Source organism: Vombatus ursinus, unplaced genomic scaffold (genome assembly GCF_900497805.2).
Source record: "Vombatus ursinus unplaced genomic scaffold, bare-nosed wombat genome assembly UNPS02015406.1, whole genome shotgun sequence".
NCBI lineage: Eukaryota > Metazoa > Chordata > Mammalia > Diprotodontia > Vombatidae > Vombatus > Vombatus ursinus.
Genome location: NW_020955184.1, coordinates 291,428 through 314,106, shown reverse-complemented (window position 1 = coordinate 314,106; position 22,679 = coordinate 291,428). Strand labels below are relative to the sequence as shown.

At 34.5% G+C, this 22,679-nt stretch overlaps 1 protein-coding gene across 1 annotated transcript in view; it reads left to right on the top strand.

Moving 5' to 3' along the window:
• TTC6 (tetratricopeptide repeat domain 6) overlaps positions 1-22,679 on the top strand; it is a 329,783-nt gene that overhangs the window by 294,388 nt on the left and 12,716 nt on the right. Inside the window, exons 19-23 of the mRNA XM_027847447.1 lie at positions 2,386-2,499; positions 7,783-7,902; positions 12,024-12,097; positions 16,975-17,185; positions 19,234-19,386. Coding sequence (XP_027703248.1) covers positions 2,386-2,499; positions 7,783-7,902; positions 12,024-12,097; positions 16,975-17,185; positions 19,234-19,386 — 672 coding nt within the window. The remainder of the gene's footprint in view (positions 1-2,385; positions 2,500-7,782; positions 7,903-12,023; positions 12,098-16,974; positions 17,186-19,233; positions 19,387-22,679) is intronic.

Sequence of the window (22,679 nt, the reverse complement as noted above, 5' to 3'; positions counted from 1 at the left end):
AGAGACAGAGACAGAGACAGAGAGAGAGAGAGAGATTCAGTCTATTTCACAAATGGGGTGGGGGATGACTACTTGTTACATAGCAGCAGGTTACATTAAAAAAAAAGAAAAGTATGCATTTTAAAGAGGATGTATAGCACTAGTTAGAGGAGATAAAGAAGGAACATGTGCTTGTTAAAGTACAGCTGTTCACATGAGATTAAAAGGGTATTCATCATTTCTGATGTGAGATGAAGAGCAGAAAAGCTCTTTGCAGTAATTAAAAGTAGAAAGACAACACAGAAGGAAACTAGCTGTTATAAGCTAATCCTGCACTATGTGCTGAGACCACACATAAAAAATAGTAAATTAGCACCAAAATAGGTTGATTACATCAATTCTTAACTGTCCACTCTTAATTCTTAATAATCCAAGCAAATCAAGTCAACATATTGCCATGTCTGAAAATGTATTGAAAGTTTTTCTCTGCTTGCTCAATTCTTTAGGATCTCTACTAGTGTTTTAGGTGGAGGCTTGCTTGTGTCAATTTCTTCTGTTACTGATTTTTAGTTTTGGGGTGATGGTACATTTATTGGTTTTTTGAGGTTATGAAAGGGAGCTAAGTTCATTGATAAACTTTGATTTCAGCTATCTTGCTAAAAGTTCCTCAAAGCCTCCTTATATTCAATGAAAGGTAGAATTTGTTCTTTTAATTTCTCATTATTGTGAAATAATTTGGGGAAATGTGACTACTCTGTCTTTATTTTTTATTAATTTATTTTTGGTTTTCAACAATCACTTCTATACACTTTTGAATTTTAAATTTTTCTCCCCCTTCCTCCCCAAGATGGTGTACAATCTGATATAGGCTCTACATATACATTTCTATTAAACATATTTTCACATTAGTCATGTTGTAAGGAAGAATTAGAACCAATAGAAGGAACCACAAGAAAGAGGAAACAAAGCAAAACAGAAGGAAAAAAAGAGCAAATAGAATGCTTCGATCTGCATTCAAACTCCATAGCTCTTTCTCTAGATGTGGATAGCATTTTCCATTATGAGACTTTTGGATATGTCTTAGATTCTTGCATTGCTGAGAAGGGCTAAGTCTATCAGAGATGACTATTCTCTTGTAAGTTGATTTCACTTGAAACTTTATTTTAATTTATATAATTTAAATAATTCTCCATTAAAGTCCAACTTCAGTGCCTCAGTATAATGGAAAGAATATTGAACTTGGAGTCAGGAGAGGTTCCATAACCACCACTGACTAATATTAGTGGTGTGATCATGGACAAGTCATTTAAGTGTCTAAACCTTTTCTTTCTCTTAAAAAAAAAAGTGAATGATGCCCACAGTACCTACCCCACACAGCTGAGCATCAAATGAGATAATATATATGAAGCACCTTGTAACCCTTAAAGCAAAATACTAATGTCAACTCTCTTAATAACATACATTATTATTATTGTGGTGTGAAGTTGCGCCAAGGTCCTTTAAGACTATTTCATCAGAACTCAGGTTCTGGCATGTCCTACTAAGCTGGAAAGAATCCTATGCAGGCCCCAGGATTGGAATGAAGGTCTGTCATCCCTAAGTTTAAAGAAGCTTATCTCAGAAAAGTTGGTCACTAGGTGATAGCTTCTTTAGCCATATCAACTTATAAATACTTTCTTTTAAGGTATTGAGTTGTATAATCTACATAGGTGGAATGGTTGCCTACATCAATGAAATCTTAGAGTAGGGTTTTAGATTGTTGTTTTTTGTTTTTCTGTTGGACCTGTGATTTCATTGGAGATAGGAACTCCCAGTGAGGAAATTCCCTTTGCCAATGAAAATGGTAATTGTTCTCTAGTAAGAGAGTTGCTTGGGGTCATTGAGAGGTTTCATAACTTGCCTACGGTCAGAGAGTCACCTTTTGCTAGAGGCAAACTTGAACCTAAGTTTTTCCATCTCTGAAACTGCCTCTCTACTACCTCATAGATACTTGCGATAGAATAAAAAGTTATAATAATTTCTACTGGGAGTTGCTTTCAACAACTCCCAGTTGTTGAATAACTATTGTGATAGTCCTCATTTTACCTATGGTAAAACTGAAATACACAATAGCCAGTTAATGGCATAGTGAATGGAGTTTGGAGAAAGACCAGAGTTCAAATGTGACTTTCATCAATTACTAGATGTATGACCCTGGGCAAATCCCTTAACTGCTCTCTGCCTCAGTTTACTCATCTGTAAAATGGGGATGAAAATAGCACCTACTTCCAAGGGTTGTTGTGAAGTGCTTCACAAATCTTGAAGTGCTATGTTAAGTGCTAAATATTATTGTGGTCCAAAATCTGTCAGAGATCCAAGACTTAATGACTAGTTTTTAATACTTATGTGATTATTTCTTCTTTGCAGACTTATAAGCTTGCAATTACAGATTTAAATATAGCTATCTCCATGGACAAAGCCTGTTTTCTAGCATTTTATAACAGAGCAATATGCTACAGCAAAATAAAGGAATTTTATATGGTAAGACAATAAATATCTTTTTTTTAACTAAATAGAACATTAATGCATCCCTTCTTATTGAACTGCTCTACTTCTCAAACCCACTTTTACATTAAACACTGCTCCTGTGAGACGTTAAAAGGAAAGTCAATGCCATGATCTTTACACTCTCATTTAAAAGCATACATAAATTAAAATTCAGTATGTAGTCAATTCTAGTTTCATTTGGAGTTTTTATTGACTTTATGGGACTTGAATATTTAAGCAAACAAATTGACTCTGCCATTACTTCAAGAATTTAATGAAACCATGGGCTCAAGAGAGTTTTATAGAGATATTTCTTGAGACAGAGACTGGGCAAAATAAGCAACGTAGTATAAGAGAAAGGGGCAGGTGTTCTGAAGTCAGAGGACCTGAGCTAGACCTCTGCCTAATATCCTGGGAACCTCTTTGTATTCCAGGTGCCTTTCTCAACTAAGGTGATGAGATAGACCAGTACAAATGCAAACACATTACAAACTCCTAAATGATATTAAAGCTCATTTCTCTTAAGTTTTTATTCTCATTCTTATTTTGTGGGGGTTGAACTCTCTGCAGTCCAGTGTAATGGAGGAGAAAGAACTTAGGATTTTAAAAACAGAAGACCTAGTTCTAGCAAGGCAACTTTGGACCCATCATCTCCCCTCTCTGGGAAGATGAGGCAATGTTTTATAGAACCATGGCCTTGGAATCAGAAAGACTTTGGTTCAAATCTGCATTTGATTTTTAAAAATCAGCTAAGTGAAGCAATAGACATGGAGTCAGAAAGGCCTAGGTTCAAACTCTCCCTTGGGCATTCTCTAGCTGTGTGACCCTAGGCAAGTCATTTAATATCTGTGTGCCTCAGTTTCCTCTTCTATAAAATGAGAATAATGATAAGACCCACCTCCCAGAGTAGTTGTGAGGGTCAAATGAGATAATATTTGTAAAGCACTTTGTAAACCTTGAAGTGCTATATAAATAAATGATAGCTGCTATTATTATTAATTATTATTATTTTTATTAATGGGACCAGAGACTCTCAGTGTTTCTGATAATTCATCTATAAAATGGGATCAGTAATACCTGTAGTACCTGTCTCATAAGGTTGTTATGAGATTGGAGGGAAATATATATAAAGCACTTTGGAAGTTTTAAAGCACTATCTAAATATCAATTATTATTATTACTATTAGTTTCTTCTTCTGTAAAATGAATATTATTGGAATAGATCTCTAAGGACCCTTCCAGTTCTAAAGATATAATGCTTTTTTTTCACCTATTTTCTCATGTCAGAGATTACCTGATGATGGCAAGGACCCAGGCACCCAATGAAATGAGTGACTTTTTTGCTTTTGAGGCGGTCAGGATTAAATGACTTGCCCAGGGTCTCACAGCTAGTGTGTGAGGCCATATTTGAGCTCAGGAAGATGACTCTTCCTGACTCCAGGGCCAGCACTCTATCCACTGTGCCACCTATGCGTCCCTGTGACTTTTCATTTCTCTGTCTTGTCCCCACCCAGATGATTTGTTTCCTTGCTAAACTTTGATCTCTCCCCTTTCAGAATAGACGTTTCAGTATCAGAGTTCCTTATCAGGGATGTAAAGAGTCCTCAGTTTCTGGGTCTCTCCACAAAAAAGCTTTTACTGCCGTTACCTCCCTTGTCTCTCTCTCTTCTCCCCTCCTACCATCTCTCTTATTGTCTTTTTCCTTTCCTTTCCTTTCCTTTCCACTTTCTACATTAAATTTGTTTAAAAGGATAACCTTCTTAATCTCTTTCATTAATTCTCTCCTGTTGTGAAAAGAGGCTATATCTGGAAAATTTTAGACATTTGTGAGTTGTTGATTGAAAGATTTTGGAAAGCACTGTTCTAGTGTTAAAAAGTATTACTCTAATTTTAACTGTGGGTTCATAGTAGCCTCCCCTTAACAATAATTAAATTAAATAATATCGACCTAATGAAGGACTAGAAGTCCTTCAGCATCTAAAGATTGTTTAGAATATTTGATGTTCGTAACTGTCCAACAGGTTGTTATTAAAAAAAAAAAAGACAGTTTTGTTTCTCTAGAAATTGTTAGACAACAGCACTGAGAAGAGAGTTTCATTGAGCCCTGAACTTTTAGTCAAGAATATCTGGGTTTGAATCCCACTTATGACACTTTCTGTCTATGTGAACATGGGCATTTCAGTCCTCAGACTGAAAATGGGATTATCTCCGTTTTACAGCAATCTACCTGACAGGATAGTTGTTAGGATAAAAAAAAAATGGATCTTAAATGGTTTTCAGAACCTTCAAGTGCAATATAAATGTAAATATTATTATTAGTGATATGCTATTTAAGATAATTACCCAACTTATGTGAGCAAATGACCTTAAGTAAAAAATACTTAAAATGAGGTTCACTTCAAATGCTAGACTTTTAGAACTAAAAAGAACTTTAAAGACCTCCTAGTTCAACTTGCTATACTTATAGTGGGGGTTTGGGTTGCTCCCTTGCCCCTAACCCTACCCTCAGTATTTATATATATATAATATTATTATTATATTTTTTGCTTTTTTTTGGTGAGGCAATTGGGGTTAAGTGACTTGCCCAGGGTCACACAGCTAGTAAGTCTCAAGTGTCTGAGGCTGGATTTGAACTCAGTTCCTCCTGAGTCCAGGGCCGGTGCTCTATCCACTGTACCACCTAGCTTTAAATATAAAGCTAATAGCTTTTAAAAACCATTTTACCTCCAAAAATTAGATTGGTTGACATTTTCTTGTGAAACTCTGCCTCTCTATTCTCATCCTATAATTACTCCACATTATTAGGTTAACAAAACGCATTTTCCTGCCCAAAATGCATGTAGGCTTTTCCCACAAATAAAGAAGTATATGAAAACCACACTAAGGGGAAGCCTGGGTCCAGCTCTACCACTACCTGCTTTAAAAAGTCACAAAACCTCCCAGGGTTTCAATTTCCTAACCTATAATATAAGGATTAAACCAGTGGTTTTCAAGGTGTGTTCCAGGGACCTTTGGGATCCCTGAGACTCTTTCTAGGGGTCTGCATAGTCAAAACTATTTTCACAATAATACTAAAATGTTTAATTTCTAATGTAGCAAGTTATTGATAACATAACTCACATAAACAGAAACTTGGGGAGCAAAGGAGGCCTCAATAATTTTCAAAAGTATTAAAAGGTCCTGAGACAAAAATGGTTGAGAACTGCTAGATTAGACGATCTAAACATCCTTTCCAACCCTAATGTTCTTATGAAAAGTTCTATGAAAGTTGATGTTAAATGTGTTTCTAGCCCTATCACTTGATTTTTCAATATCTACCGCTTGATTTTTCAATATCTATGACCTGATTTTAATTAGCTTTTCCAATTTTTGTAGGTCTCGAGTAAGTATTTTCATGGGTATCCTAGCTATAGCTGTAATGATTTTCTCCAGATGCTTATTGTAAATAGCTTTTAAAGATTATAATATCTTGCTCTCAAGCTATGTTATTACAGCTTCTACATTGTTTTTGTGCTTTAGTCTCATAAAAGCATTTGGAGCTGTAGTCTTTTCCTTGCAGGACTCCATAGGGAAGATGTGGTTTCATCTTGAATGAAGACATGGCTCCAATCTATGCTGTAGTAGTTTGTCATATAGGTAAAGAAAATGGATAATATTGCTAGGTCCCATATTTGACTGAGAATAGTAGAACTTCAGGGTTAGAAAAGACCTCACTGGCCATCTATCTAGTCCAACCTATACACCAAAGAAATCTCCAACATACCTGACAAATGGTAATCCTAGCACTACTTAAATACCTTCAAGGAGAAGGAACCCATGACCTCTTGAGATAGGCCATGGCACATTTAAACAGCTCTAATTTATTAGGAAGCTTTTCCTGAGACCAAACTAAATTTGCAAGCCTCTTTGCCACTTCTACACATTGCCACTGGCTCAACACTTTATTCACCTTGTCTAAAGCAACTCTGGTTAATGTCCTTATGTAGGAAACAAGTATTAACATTGATTAATTAAGATTCTGTTTTTAAGTTCTTTCCTGAAAGGTTTTGATTTAGTAGTTTAGGTAATACCATTCCTTTTAGAATGGCCGTCATTACTGACATTACTTACTTACATTAATTACCTGATTTATTTTCTTAAATAAATAAGGCTGGTTCCTATTAAGTAAGACTCACACAAAGGAGCCTAAGATTTAGAAGGGCCCTTAGGGATTATCTAATCTGACCTGCCTCATTTTATAGATGAGGAAGCTGAAGCGCAGAGTGGTGATGCAGCTTCCTGAGGTCACACAGCTGATAGGTGGAAGAGCCAGGGTTGACATCCAGGTCTTCTGACTCAAACCCAGAGCTCTGGTATGGTTGTTCCTAATATGGGAAACTGTTTGAAGAGAATAGACTATTCCTCTTCCCAGGGGAATGAGCCAGATTTGAGGTTGATTAAGACTAAAAACTTATTTTCTCAATTTTGTAAGGGGCTGCTATAATGTTCAACATGATTGCTTCCCTCAGAGAGCTTATAATCTACTTGGGCAAATACACAAAAAGGTGACTGATACAAGATAGTATATGATAAATGTCATGCAAATCAAATGGTAAAGAGTTAATTCGCTAAGGAAATTCATAGAAGGAAGTGATCATTGTATGCTGGCACGGTTGAAGGTCTGGCAAGACTTCACAAAAGAGTTGGGATCTTAGTTGAACCTTGAAGTATACATTAATTTGGATGAATAGTAAAGAGCTCAGGGTAAGACGTTTCAGTTGTTTGTGTGCATGGGGCAATGGAAGAGCAGCGAGGAGATGGCAAAGTGAGTTCCAGGGAAATTAAGTAGACCACTCTGGCTAAAGGAGAGGATTAATTAAGGGAAATAATGGGAAATAAAATTGGGGCTAGTTGAGGGCATTGAATACCAGGCTATTTTTCCCATTTTGCTTCAAACAGTCATTTAGTTCCTGCATATACAAAAGTTAGTTATTGACTCATGAAAGAAGATCTAAAAAGTCAGCATAGTTAAGAGCTAAAGAATATGAAGCATATAATTCACATATACTTGTAATTCAATTGTCTTATCCCTTATGGATAAGTAGCAATAATTGAAATAAACTGCCCAGATCTCAATTGAAGTAAACAAATGATTACTGTGAACAATAAATTCTAAGATAATGAATGAAACTAATAATTTAGATATAAGCTTGGACAGTACATCTAATAGCATGCAACTGAATTTTAGTTGTCTTTTTTATTAAATCAGAATTTAAAGTGATTGTTTAAATTTTATAGGCTTTAAGGGATTATGGAATTGTTCTTCTTCTCAACGTGGGAGATGACATAAAGGCAAAAACTTTAGTTAATCGTGGCCTGATCTACACAGAACTAAAAATGGTTGCCAATGCGTTAGAGGTAAATGGATCTTGCAAAATTTGCCTATTTGATATTGTATATCTACTTCTGAAGAGTAATGCACGATCTTGTCATAAAATAGCAATATTAAAGAAGATATGGGAATTTAATTATCTTAAGATTGTAATATAATGTGTTGGATATTTTAATGACTACAATAAAAATTGAAATATGTTTATATACATTTAAGAAAAATGTCCACTGAATTTTCAAAATTGGTTGGTGTTTACCTCTTACTTAGTTTAAAGGCATCTTTTCTCTTAGAAGTAATTCAGATATATTGCGGAGAAATGTTAAGGTACAAGTTAAAGTTATCATTAAACCATCTTCAGGGTCTCAATTTCACAATACATTTGAATTAAGAGTTTTTATTACCTTACTCATTTGCTAAAATAACTATTTCCAAATGAAATATATTTAAGATAGATTGAAGATGCCCATATATATGACTTCTTTTAGATTGTGAACCTAATGACAAAGACACTAAATTAATTCTTTATTGCTTATCTATAACAATATGCTCTAGGTACTTAATATTCCAATACATCAATGGATTTGTGATTTCATCAATGTGAGTGTTGTTTCAATGATAGACACTTCAACACATCCTTGTCTCCCCATCTTATATGACTCTCATCTTTGTCCTCCCATAGGGGGATATCTTTGTCCCATCACAGGAGATCCACTCCATATGTTGAGAACAAAAAAAGAAACAAATGCCAAAATTTATTTTTATCAAAACAAAGTTTGTTTTTAAACTCAATTAGATTAGAAATATTATATCCATGGTGGAAAGCTTCTCGAAAGGTAAAAAGGAGAGAATAGCATATTTGGAATACAAAAATTCTGAAGGAAATTCTGGCAGAAGAGAAATAAATTAATGTTAAAAGAACATACAATCTTTATATAAGCCAAAGCTACTGATCTTGAAGGCAGGATGCTAAAAGATGATTTAAGAATCATACGTCTCCCAGAAGTGCATGACAAATAAAAAAAAACTGAATGCCATAATGCAGGAAATAATACAACAAAATTGATCTGAATACAGAAAACAAAGCACCACGAAAGAATCCACAGATCACCTTTGGGGAAAAAAGGAAAAGAAAAAAAACCTGAGCTTTGAATTTCAAGATAAATAGTGGTCAAATCAAGCAATTCCACTGACAAACAACAAATTCTACAAGCAGCTAAAAGTAGGACTTTCAAATATAAAGAGAAGGTAATTTGAATATATATAAACCCACTAGAAATCAAAGAAAGGAATGGGATACAGTATTCTGAAAAACAAGGGAGTTTAAGATACAACCTAAATGACATGACCTGAAAACCAGAGTCTGATAATCAATGAAAAAAGATGAATGCTCAATAAAAGGCATTTGAAGAATTTCTGAAGGGAAAAAAGGCAAGAAAAAGCAAAATATTATGCCTGCAGACTAAATAACCAAAATACAGGAAAGGTAAATAAGCATAATTACCAAAGAAAGAATCAGAAATTATATAATTACAGTCATGTTTAGAGGATTTGTTAAAGAAAGAGACTGACCTACAGAGTGAGAAAAAAAGTGCAACATTAAGAGATAAAAGGGGAGATAAAGATGTAGGCAGAACACAAGGAAATAGAAGCGAAAGCAAAAGAGCAGATCTAAAGCACCATGAACTAACTCCACATCCTCTACAGGTGAATTGATGTGTTTTGTGGGATAAAATTGCAGAGTTAAAGGTACATAAGGGAAGGAGAGGTGAAGGAGAACTGAGGTAACCTTATCAAGTCCATGGATGAAGAAGTGAAGAGAAGACAACTCTATTTATAGCCTTCTAACAAAAGGAAGGACTGCAAGCCAATGGCAGAGGCGATGGAAAAAAGAATGAAATTTTGGACATGAAACTGGGTGGGTCCCATGGAAGAAGAGATGTTTACCTGCACTGGGAGACATGGAATATTAATGGGTTTAATCTGAGAGGAGCTGAAAGACCACCATCTGAGACAAGGTTGTGACTCCATGTATGTGCGTCCCTTAGGAAAAAGCATGATTTGGAGCACAGCATAATTTCTATCATGGCTCACAGCTTCTATTCACATTTCTTCCTTCATGAATTGAGACTTCAAAGAGAGAAAGGGAGGACAATGGAAAGAAGTGATATAAAAGAATTAACATGGAAATTGGTAAACTCAGAAAGTTTAACTTCATGAAGAAGACAAAAAGTTAAAAGAAGGAATAAATAAGATACAGATTACAAATAAGAAAATAAAATTTCAGAATTTACAGGAGGGGAAGAGATTTATTAAAGACAGCAAAAAAACTCAGGAAAAAGGATAAAAAACTACAAAAATTTATCTGAAGAAACAAAAGATCTAGAATATCAAGGGAAATAATGAAAAAAAGGTAGAAATGAAGATGGAATAGCATTTTCAGACTTCAAACTATATAGCATTTCTAGACTTCAAATAATCAAGTTTGGCCTCAAAGAAATATGAAAAGTGTATCTTCTTTACATAGTTGGAATAATATAGGAGTGGAACACTGAAAATAGTCTCAGACTTTTTAATTATGTGTATTAAATTTGTGGAATACGCTTTCCCCCTCTTTTCTTACTCTTTATTATAAATGATGGCTCTCTAATGAGGGTAGAATGGGGATATAATGAAAGTATAAATAGTGTAATAGCAAAAGTCATCAATAAAAATTTACACTAAAATATTCAATAAAAGTTTTCATCTTTATGGCAGGTGGAAAAAATACAAGATCTCTATGTTTATTGTCTGATAATTACAAAAACACATTTGATTCAAGGAAGCAAAATGTATCCTCATGCTTTTCTTTCAAGGAATCTCTTATGCATATATTACAATGACCCAAGACTCCCCAATAAATACAACCACAGCAATCGCTATTTAATGACCCTCTTTTTAATGCCATGTTACATAAAAAAGATGTCTGACCCCAAAAGGTTTTCAGCATTACCATGAAAGATGTCTTATGCAAGGTACAATTTGGAGTAGGATTCTCTAGAGATAGCGAGACACTCTAGATTTGTAAATTATCCTAGCAACCACCAGAAAATTAGAGGACCTCCTCAATGAGAGGACCATGACTATTCAAAATAGATTGATCTAAAAATCTATGTATACAAAATAAAATAGATGAAAAATGCCTAATGTCTCAACTATGCCATACAGTTGGATGGCCAGTCAATGAGTTGGTACATCGATGTGTGTAGCTGCGACAGGCTCTGCATGTGGACAATGAGTTAGTTCCTGAATTAGATAAGAGGAAGAGAGTAGGCTTCATTGTGTTAAGGAAATTTTTCAGTGTTTTTGTGATCCCAAGCTGTCCTCCAGTCAAAAGACCCCCCTTTTCAATACTGTAGTCACTCTGGCAAAGCTATATGGTTGTGAAACTTGGAACACCACATTCTCTAGCACAGGGGTCCATAGGTAGATTTCAAGAGGTCCACAAACTTGGATAGGGAAAAAGTACATCTTTATTTTCACTAACCAACCTCTAACTAAAATTTACCACTTCAACTACAAATTTATTCAAAAAACATTCTTCTCAGAAGGAGTCATTGGCTTTACCATACTGCCAAAGGGGTCCACAACACAAAAAAAATGCTAAGAAACTCTGCTTTAAGTTCACCAACAGACAATGAAGAGTTCACGGTGGGCTCTAATAGACTGTAACAATTTTCCAATGACATTCTATGCTCAAAAGTGGTATGAAGGACAATATTGAAGAAATGCATCATCAGAAAAGGAGATTCACTGTTCATATGGTTCAATAGATGAACAACACAAGGGCTTCAATGGTACCCACAAAAGGTCAAAAGATTGAGAAGAAAGTCATTAGCATGTTCTCTAGATTTTCTGTAGAACATGGATTACACAGCATAAGAAGACATGGATAGGTTTTAATAAAGAAAATTCCCAAGACTGCTAAAATATTTAAATTTACTTAATTTTTATTATTTATTCTTTATTTAAATTCAAATATGCTAAATATTTTCACTATTGAATCAGGAATTTAAAATTGTAATTCCATAGGAAAGTGTATATGCATGGTACATGCAGGTAATTAAAGTAATGTTGCAAAAAATAACGAAAACATGTAAAATCTTTTCAGGATTTTAGGGAAGCAATGCAGATAAATAAAAATGATGCTAGCCTGTTTCAAGCTGCTGGAATTTGCCATCACAGGTAATCAAAGTGATTTGTGTTAAAATAGAAAGTGAAATTAGCCAATATACCTAATGATATTACAATTCTGTTTGTATATAAGTTGGGAAATATAGAAAAGGATAAAATGGATTGAGAGTGGCAAAATACAAAAAAAAGTTACAAAGCAATGTCTAGAAATGCCAAGAAAGAAATGTCTCTAATACCTACGGTTCAAGGCCCTAATGAAGCAAATTCTGGATTCTGTTGCTTTATCTGTTTTAGTGACATGTGATTTCATCATCACTGACCTTATAAATAGACCTAGAGGTGCCTATCTGGATTAGTGGATGGTGCTTCACATCACTGCTCCTTGGTGTTATCATCCTTTGACACCCAGCTCTAGAAAGCTGGCTTTAGGTAACTGAATCAACAAATTGCCTGTTAGTAAGTTAACATTGAAGATATTTTAACTGATTCAAAAGAATAGTTAATGTACTTGGGCTAGTAGAGAAGAGGCAGGGGGAAGGGAATAAGCATTTATATGGCATTTATTACATACCAGGAACCCTGCTAAGCACTTTACAAACACTATCTCATTTAGTGCTCACAAGAACTCAAGAGATAGTGTTGTTATTAACCCCATTTAACAGTTGAGGAAACTGAGGCAGAGAGCAGTTAAGTGACTTGCCCTTAGTCACACAGCTGGGCCCTCAGATAACAGAATTTGAGGCCACATTCAAACTCAGGTCTTCCTGACTCCAAGTTCAGCCCTCTATCCACTTAGCCACCTAGCTGCCTCATGCACAATTCCATTATGTATAGTTTGAGATACGCATGAAATTCTTTTTATCTTATTGCTTCATTCATTGATTCAGATAACAAATATTTATTTAATATCAAATACACATAAAGCATAGATGTGATGAACATTGATATTAAAATAGAAGATGACTTTTTAAATCCAGAGATTAGAAGACATAATTATTTTTAGCAAAACTAGATATTACTTTTTAATCTTTTTGAAATTAATTTTAATCTTAAAAACTTTTTAAATGACAAGGAAAGGTTTTTAAATATCAAGCTGAACTTATATCATTTTTGTGCTAAGTATTTTTTCTTTACTTTTAGGCATATCATAAATTCAATTGATTTGTGAGTTAATTAAAATAAGTATATAGAATAACATGACAAATGAACTTGAATGAAAGTTAATAGAAAATATCAGGTCAACTCTCTATGATACGTAGTTTTTCTTTTGTTTTATAAGAATCATCAGCTTATCGTACATTTTGATATGGTTTAGTCACAAGACAACTTTCTGATATTTTTAGTTTTCTAAAAATAAGATTTGATCTTCTCAAGTTAATTAGTCCCCACTTAAGTTTTAAAAGTATAGAAGAAATTCCATACTTTGAAAGAGTATTTTTCTTTCTCTACACCACTCCTTCCCCAAATTAAACAGTAATTCTGTAATACTCCATATTCATCAACAGTTATGGAAAAATGAAAAGGTAAAAATTGTCTTTTTTTTCACTTTACATAACTGTTAGGATTTTAGAGCAAAGGTGTCAAACACTGTGGGCAGCAAACCCAATTAAAATGTAATTGGGAAATATTTGGCAAAATAGACAAAAATACAACATAATGTTAAAATGTGATTTTCCAAGTCAATATACAGCCCACAGGCATCCTTATGTACAGCTTAGTAGCCTTGTTTATATTTCAGTTTGACACCACTAATTTAGAGGAAACAATCCAGAGTTGAGACCATAATTATACAGGGGAGGTTAGGTAACTGTGACATTTATAGAATAAAAGAGTTTGAATAATTTAGGAAGTCAAAGCCAATTGTCTTCACTTCTTAATAAGTAATAAAAATAAACTACAATTATATAATACTTTAAAAATTATTCTTTACCCTGGTGGAACATGGTCACAAAATACCTTTTTAAATAAGAGGTTAAGGTTGCTCTTTGTTATATGACTAAATCTGTTTCAAAATATTAGATACATGAGAGTTAAACAAATTTGTGATTTCTTAACAATATTCTTTTTTTTATTTTAAAGTGAAAACAAATGTTCATTTTACAAAGTTTAGAGTTCCTAGGATACCACATTTTTGTTTTATTTAAAGAATGAACACATTCCGGTTTATATCTCCAAATTTCAGTAAGGCCAGTGTTTCCAGAGCCTTCTTATTTTTCTGTTATACATTTCAAGTGGTGGAAGAGGATAAGGAAATGGAATGAACAAGTAAAGTGTACAATGAGATCTTTGTTCTAACAGGCCAATGGTTTGCTTGAGTGAGGTCTTCTATCCTGACCATAGATATTAATAGAGTCTGCAAAGGTTTTCTTTTTTTTCCTGAAAGGAGCCTCCAAAAGCATTTAATTCCCTTAACTATGGAAAAAAAGAAACAGCATTTATTATATGCCTAGGCATAGCTAGGCAGTGTGTTAAGCACTTTATAAATATTTTCTCATTTGATTCTCACAACAACTCTGCGAGGAAGGTACTATTATTATACCCACTTTCCATTGAGGATACTGAAAGCAGACAGAAGTTAAGTAACTTGCCCAAAGGTCACATGGCTAGTAAGAGTCTGGGGTGGAAGTATAACATTTTCTGCATGGTTCCTTACTCATTTTGGCTATACACTAATATAATATATATCATTTAGGTTGAGTTAGTTTATGCAAATCTGTGGTTTTATAAACATTTGAGCATAAAGTATTAGGGGGAAAACACACTTTAAAAAATGATATCAAAATAAGGGCTTCAAAAGCTTTAGGGGTAGTAGATTTAGAACTGAAAGGGACCTTAAAAGATATCTAGTTCAATTCTCTCATTTTTTAGATGAGAAAACTGAGACCCAGAGAAGTTGCAATTCGCCCAGCGTCACGCCATCACTGGTTTGCATGTTAATTCATCCAGGAATAGTTTGGGATTGGGGGATAAACTTTTAACTTGATAATTAGTGAATGTTACTGGTGAGTTCTTCTACCCCAAGTGAAATGAGTCATCTCCATTTCCCTTTTTCCCGCAATCAACTATATTGCTTTCTAATCATCTTTGTGTAATCTTTACCATTATAAAACTCAAAACTGGGTATTGTTAAATACAGCTGCAATCATGAGCACAGAATTCAGTTTGGGATCTATATATAGAGGAAGCTAAAGTGACTGAAGCGACTACGTTGTCAAAAAGGGGAGACCTGACGATTCCTCTTTCAAAAACCCTTTCTCATATTTAGCAGCTGTTTTGATCTGGAGATTTTTTGTATAGATCTGACCAGACTCTTTTTTACTGAAATGTAGTTACAGCCATATAATAAAATGTCTTGAAGCTGGTGTTGCTTTGCAATTGCTAGTCTAGATTCTCCATCATTAAAAATAAGGTATTCTAAATTCCTAAATTTAGCATGGTGTCTGGTACATGATGGGTGCTTAATAAATGCTAATTGATTGATGGATTGAAATTCAGGTAAAAATCCATTTTTGAAAATTTTACAAAAAGTATTTGATAATTGTTAGTATCAATGATCTGTAACACTGTTCTCTTCACTCACGCCCCGAGTCCATCTCTACTTTTTGTTACAAAGAAATAATGTGATACAAAAGAAGGAATACTGAACTGATGACCATGAAATCTTAGTTCTAGTTTTGACTATGCCACTAACTAGCTTTGTGACAAGGCAGTTATCCTCTCTAGGTTCAATTTATTTCATCCCTAAAATAAATAGGTTGTGATAAATGCTCCCCAAGATTCTGTCCAATTCTAAAATTCTCTAAATAAAGATTTGTTCAATATATTCTTCACATAATAGGTGCTCAATAAATACTACTGACTCCAGTAAGTAATCAGTTTAATAGGAACTAACTGTGCTTCAGCTTGCCATTTTTCTGTGATATACCAGACAGAAAACAAGATTGTGGTTAGCAGTTCTTTACTTATTGATAGAACTAGTTACAGTAAGTACAAAGATCTGACCCATAAGCACATTTCTAAAAGGAAAACATAAAGAGTATGTTTTATAAAGAATTCTTCAAATTATGCCTTGAGATTTTTTTCTGCAATAATAATAATAAAGTGAAATTATAAGATGCATTGTGGACTGCTGTTTCTCAAATAATGCCAAATTGTGTATGGAAGGTGAGCATGATTTTAAGCTGCATGACAGTACTGGTCATGCCTGTTCTTTGTCCCTTGCCCACAACCAGAATTCAACACATGTGTCAGATGCTGCCAATCTGAAATCTCAAGGGACAAGTTATATTAATTGTGACTTTGCAATTGACTTCCTGTGTGACCTTTTTGCAATGCACTTGATCTTCTAATTGGGACTAGTCAAAAGTTTTCCCATCAGGGACTACCATACCTATCACTTAGGCATCACTCAAAATTTTCTTTCAGGGAGACACTGGGAATGTGGTGATAATTATAGGAATTTGTACTCCATTGTGCCATGACATGAAAAAATGCCATAATGTGAAGTACCAACATCTACTAACTCCTCTGCCACTGACTTTCACTTAAATCCAATTCACTTGCATGTCACAGAATCACCTCCGTGATGTCATGGTCCTCTTCAAGAATGAAGGCCAAACAACAACAACAACACAAATAAGGTACCAATATGAGGAGTGTAGTAGAGATAAGAGTAATTTCAGGTAACAGCCACACTGAAATCCATCAAACTACCTAGGAAACTGAAAGGGAATTAGGAGGCCCTGTCTGTTAAAAAAAAATGGATTAGAATAGTAATTTACCTCCTAAGATTCGTATCAATTTTTTTTAAATGAAGGGTATTTTAAAAGGCCAACAAATAACAGTGTCAAAATGGTGTGGTTCTGGGGCGGGGGGAGCGTAGAAAGAGACTGAAAAATAAAATGTCCATGCTACAAATTTATTTTCAGACTGGGAGAGTTTGAAGAAGCTGTGTATTCATTCACTCGTGTCATTGAACTCAATCCTTTTTTTGTGGATGCATATGTTGGTCGGGGAAATTCTTATATGGAATATGGTCATGAAGCAGCTGAGAAACAAGCACAAAAGGACTTTATAAAAGCCTTACACTTTAATCCAGCATACCCAAAAGCCAGAATTAGCTTTGGATATAATTTACAGGTAATTACACCAAAGGATACTTATTCATTAAACTTTTTCACTGTATATGACTACAAACAATGTATAGTAAATGTTTTTTCTTTGGTTATGAAAGACTTACCATTTCCTTAACACACACACACACACACACACACACACACACACACACACACATATATATATATATATATGTATGTATGTATATTGATAGTAAAGGATCATAAATTAGTGGCTTAGTATTCTCATGGCACCTAAGAACCAGTAGCCTCAGAACCAGTTGCCTTAAATTCAAGCCTGGTTCTCATGAAACTGAATTTTCTTTCCTTGGCTTTTTCAGTTCTTTGTTGTTGTTTAGTTTCTTTTTTAAGTCAGCCCTTTTATCCCTACAAACAAAGGATATTTATGTCATATAAAAGAAGCTTGATAATTTTCATTTTCTAAGCCCTTGCTTCTACAGGTTAAATCAGACTAGAATTTTAATGTTTTAATATCAATTGGAAAGGGGATCTCTAATGGAGTGTCCCAGGAACTTGTGTTTAACCTGGAGCTGTTCAGTATTTTTTAAAATCACTGATAGGCTTTTGAGTTTTAAATTTTTCTCCCCCTTCCTCCCCAAGACTGCGCACAATCTGATATTGGCCATGTATATACATTCCTATTAAACATATTTTCACATTAGTGATGTTTAAAGTAAGAATTAGGTGGAATTACCAGAAAGAGGAAACAAAACACAACAGAAGAAAAAAATAGCAAATAGTATGCTTCAATCTGCATTCAAACTCCATAGTACTTTCTCTGGAAGTGGGTAGCATTTTCCATCATGAGGTCTTTGGAATTGTCTTAGATTCTTGTATTGCTGAGAAGGGTTAAGTCTGTCAATATTAGTCATCACACAATGTGGCTGTTACTGTTAAATTAATAAATTAAATTAATAAAAAAGGGGAAAAAATAAGAAGAGTCCCCTTTTTTTTTATTGCTGGCTTTACTGAGGTTGCCAGTCTACCCACTTGGTTAACAGTTTTATGCGTTATAGTTTATATATGGATTTTGGTCAGAAAAAAAATCACTGATAAGTTGGCATACTTATCAAATTTGCAGATTATAAATCTGCAATACATATTTATTTATATATTTTATTATTATATTAAATGTATACTTATGTGTAAATCTGCAATATTTAACATTTTGCATGATAGAATCAGGGTCCAAAAAGAACTTGAAAAGCTAGAACTATGGAATAAGATGAAAGTTAATAGAGATTGTTATGTTGCAGTTAAAAAGAAAAAAAAATCAGCCCCGTTCCCCCAAGACAAGAAGAGTCAGGGCTGGAGAGTTCACCTGAAAAATCTCTGAGTTTATATGGAGTTTTCATTGTTAATATTCTGATATGGCAGCCAGAAGAAGCAATCAAGAAGCATTTATTAAGTGCTCACTATATGTAAAGCACTGTTAGGAGCTGACAGTTAACAATAACAAAGGTGAAACTGTATCTGCCCTCAAGAAGCTTACAATCTATGGATGAAATAGCATGTAAACTTACAAGTATATACAGAATATATATAAAATTAATACAAGGTAGTTTGAGGAAGAAGGGCACTCTTCAAGCTATGTGTAGATGTATAATTTTATCATCATTTTTCTTCTCTTCAACTTTTTTCTTTCAAAGCATACATTTGAAACATTGTGTTATTATCCCAGTAATAATATTGAAGGGTTTTTTCTTCACCTAGTGTCTGGGATTTTAAAATATTATCCAAAGGCATTTGTGTAAATGGAAATTATACAACAAAATTTATTTTAATTGATTCAAATTTTAACACATTTTCAGATGTGATCAGTCAATTTAATTCACTTATTCTTTGAATTGTTTAGTCTCGTCTAAAAAGATAGGGTAAAATTATACCCCAAATATCTTCAATTTATATATATATATATGTATATATATACATCTTATTTGTTAAAATTTTTATTTGATTAAGGTAGAATTATAATCATTTATACTAGAATATTTGGTTTGTTTTCTTATTAAGGACTATTTCTCAGCATATTTGTATGACATATCATTCCAGGCTCGAGGAAAATTCCAAAAAGCTTGGAATCACTTTACCATTTGTGTGGATATCGATCCAAGAAACTGCCAGGCATATGAAGGGAGAGGAATAGTCTGTCTTCAGATGGGAGATAATTTTGCTGCTATTCAAGATTTAAATTCTGCTCTAAAGGTAAAATAAGAACACAAAAATGCATTAGTGTAGATTTGAGGGGACAAGGTTGGGTGACAGAAATAGTGGGGAAAGGGTTTAAGCAGAAGAACTTTCATGTTTCTGTTCTCACATAATCACCACCCTAGTTTGGGCTCTAATCACCTCTCATCTGGACTACTGTAATAGCTTTCTAATTATTCTCCTCGTTTCCAGTCTCTCCCCTCTGCAATCCACTCTCTCCAAAGCTGCCAAAATAATCTTCCCAAAACACAGACCTGTCTTACTTTGTCATTACCCTGCTCAAGAATATGATCTAGATCCCTACTGCTTCTAAGATAAAACATAGATGTTTCAACTGAGTAACTAAAATCCTTCGCAATCAGGCTATTTTTCAGACTTTTTTTAATCACTTTTTTCATTCATGCTATATCCCAGCCAAACTGGCCTATTTGCTATTTCCATACTACATCATTCCTTCACAAGCCGCTATACCTGTGTGTAGATATAATAATAATCATAATTTTGTGCCAGGACCAACAAATTTTTAACTACTATGATGCTTTCCCATGATGTCATTTTGGTCCTCTTTGAGAATGAAAAACAACCAACCAAACATTCTCTGTAGTTTCTATGACCCCTTCTTATGTGTAAGAGGATGTGGTTTTGCTTTTTAGGATTTTATAACTGTGAATACTATCCTTTCTCCCTTTGAATTAATATTGCCTGTTGTAGAATATATAGCCATATTAATAAATAAGACCTTTCCCCATTAATAGACTTGTTGTGAGTTAGAAGTTTATTCACTCATCCCTATGGAATCTAGTTTAGTATTTCACATGAAAAATACCAAGGGAAAAAAAAAACATAAAGACCTTCATAAGACCTTTGGTTCCTCAAAGCCATTCTCCTGGTACTTGTTGATAATTGGTATATATCCTGGAAGGCAACACCATCTTCCCAGTCCCTCAGGCTCACAACCTAGGAGTCATTCTCAACACCTCACTATCTCTCACCTCCCTATATCTAATTTGTTACGAAAGCTTATTGATTTCATCTTTGCAGCATCCCTCCAACAAGCCTTCTTCTTCCTCGGACATTGCCACCACTTTGGTGCAGGTTTTCATTACCTCATGCCTGAACTATTGCATGCCTGCTGGTGGGTCTGCCTGCCTCAAGTCTCTCCCCACTCCAATCCACCCTCCATTCAGCCACTAAAGTGATTTTCCCAAATTCCAACCATGTCACCCACCCACCCCTACTCAATAAACTCCAGTCTCTACCACCTCCAAGATCAAATACAAAATCTTCCATTTGGTGTCAAAGTCCTGTATAACCTAGCCCTCTCCTACCTTTCCTGTCTTCTTACACCTTACTTTCCACCACACACTCTTCTCTTCAGTACAGACACTGGCCTCCTGGCTATTCAATGAACAAGACACTGCATCTCTTGATTCTCAGCATTTTCTCTGATTGTCTCTTATACCTTGAATTTTCTCCCTCCTCATCTCCACCAACTTCCTTTAACTAACTAAAATCCCATCTTTTACAGGAAGCCTTTCCCAACCCCTCTTAATTTTAGTGCCTTCCCTCTCTTTTCTCATTCCCATTTATCCTGTATATAGCTTGTTTCTTACATATTTGTTTTGTCTTGTCTCCCCCATTAAATTGTGAGCTTCTTGAGGGCAGAGACTGTCTTTTGCCTCTTTTTTGGATTCCCAGAGTTTAACACAGTGTCTGACACATATTAGGTGATTAATAAATGTTTATTGACTAGGACTGACTATCCCTTATGTTATTGCCCTTTCTTACTGCTTTCACCCCATAAAACAAGCTATCTCTCCCTCTTTGCTCAATAATAACCTCATAAATAAATTTTCCACTGGGCCCAAGTTGTCTGTCCCATAGTTCCTTGTATGATAGAAAAGACTCTCCATGTTTCTCTCATTAGTTAGCCAAGAGTTATCAAAGAACATTACAGTGCCATACTATTATCTGCTCTCCGCTTTTCCCAACCCAACCAATCAACACTCTAAGATCCCAAATTGTATGTTTTGAAGCAGAGGTAACAGACAATACTGATCACCATCCTGGAATCCTCCCAAAAAAGAGAGCATCTCTAACAAATATCAGAGATGGGGTTTTCCTATACAAAAATAGAAAGCTAAGAATCTATCACTGGAGCTCCCACATCCTCACCCCAATTTAAATATAAATTTTGAAACCCATGGTAACCAACTCCCATCTCTAGCTAACTATAAAGAATACCTTAAATAAATCGCCTTTGGACAAGTAAGTCTTATACGTGGATCTCCTTTTCCTTACCCCCATGTTGATGCAAGGTTACCATATTTTATGTTTAGAGAGGCATTTGCCACCAAATGAAAAAAATAAAATAAAATGGGAAGAGCAAAACAGATTAAGTGTCCTCTTTTTCTTTTCAAATTCCTCAAACTCGAGCAGCCCTCATGCCAGTTGCTTCAGTGAGAAGCCCTAACCTAGCATTCTCTTCTCACCTCCCCTTGTTAGAATCCCTAGCTTATGTAAAGGTGAGGCTCCATTGACCAACTTCATCTCACTTCTATTTAAAAATAAAAACCCTTATTAAAAACTTTTAGGTTAGAATCCTTCTTAATGGAATCAATCAATCAGAACCAAGTGTGGACTCCTGATGAAAAATGTTATCCACTTCCAGAGAAAGAACTAACAGAGTCTGAATGCAGATCGAGGCATACTATTTTTCACTTTACTTTTTTCACAGTTTTTTTTTCTTTTAGTCTGTTTCTTCATTCACAACATGACTAATATGGAAATATGTTTTACATGGTTGTACATATATAACCTATATAAAATTGCTTACTGCCTTAGGGAAGTGGGAGGTGAGGATAGGAAGAAGGAAATTTGGAACTCAAAAAAATTTAAATGAGTGTTAAAAATTGTCTTTACATGTATTTGGCAAAACTGAAATTATATATACATATGTGTATGTAAATGTATACATATATATATCATATAAATAAATATAGAATTTAATTGTCCAAGGGGGGAAAAGAATTAAGTGTGAACAAGGCCTGTATACAGTGGTGTGCTGGTAAATATTTAACAACTGGTTCTCCAAAAAAAAATGTTCTTACATTTTACATTTTTAAGTTTAATCTTCATTAACACTTTTCTCCATCACTTCTTATCTATAAAATCAGCAAAAATAAGCCAAGTCTTGATTTTCCAAGGTATAAATGCTCACACTGAAAGTTTAACAATTAGAGTAGATATGAGCTGGTCCCAGCACACCCCTGCCCCCTGAAATAAATCAA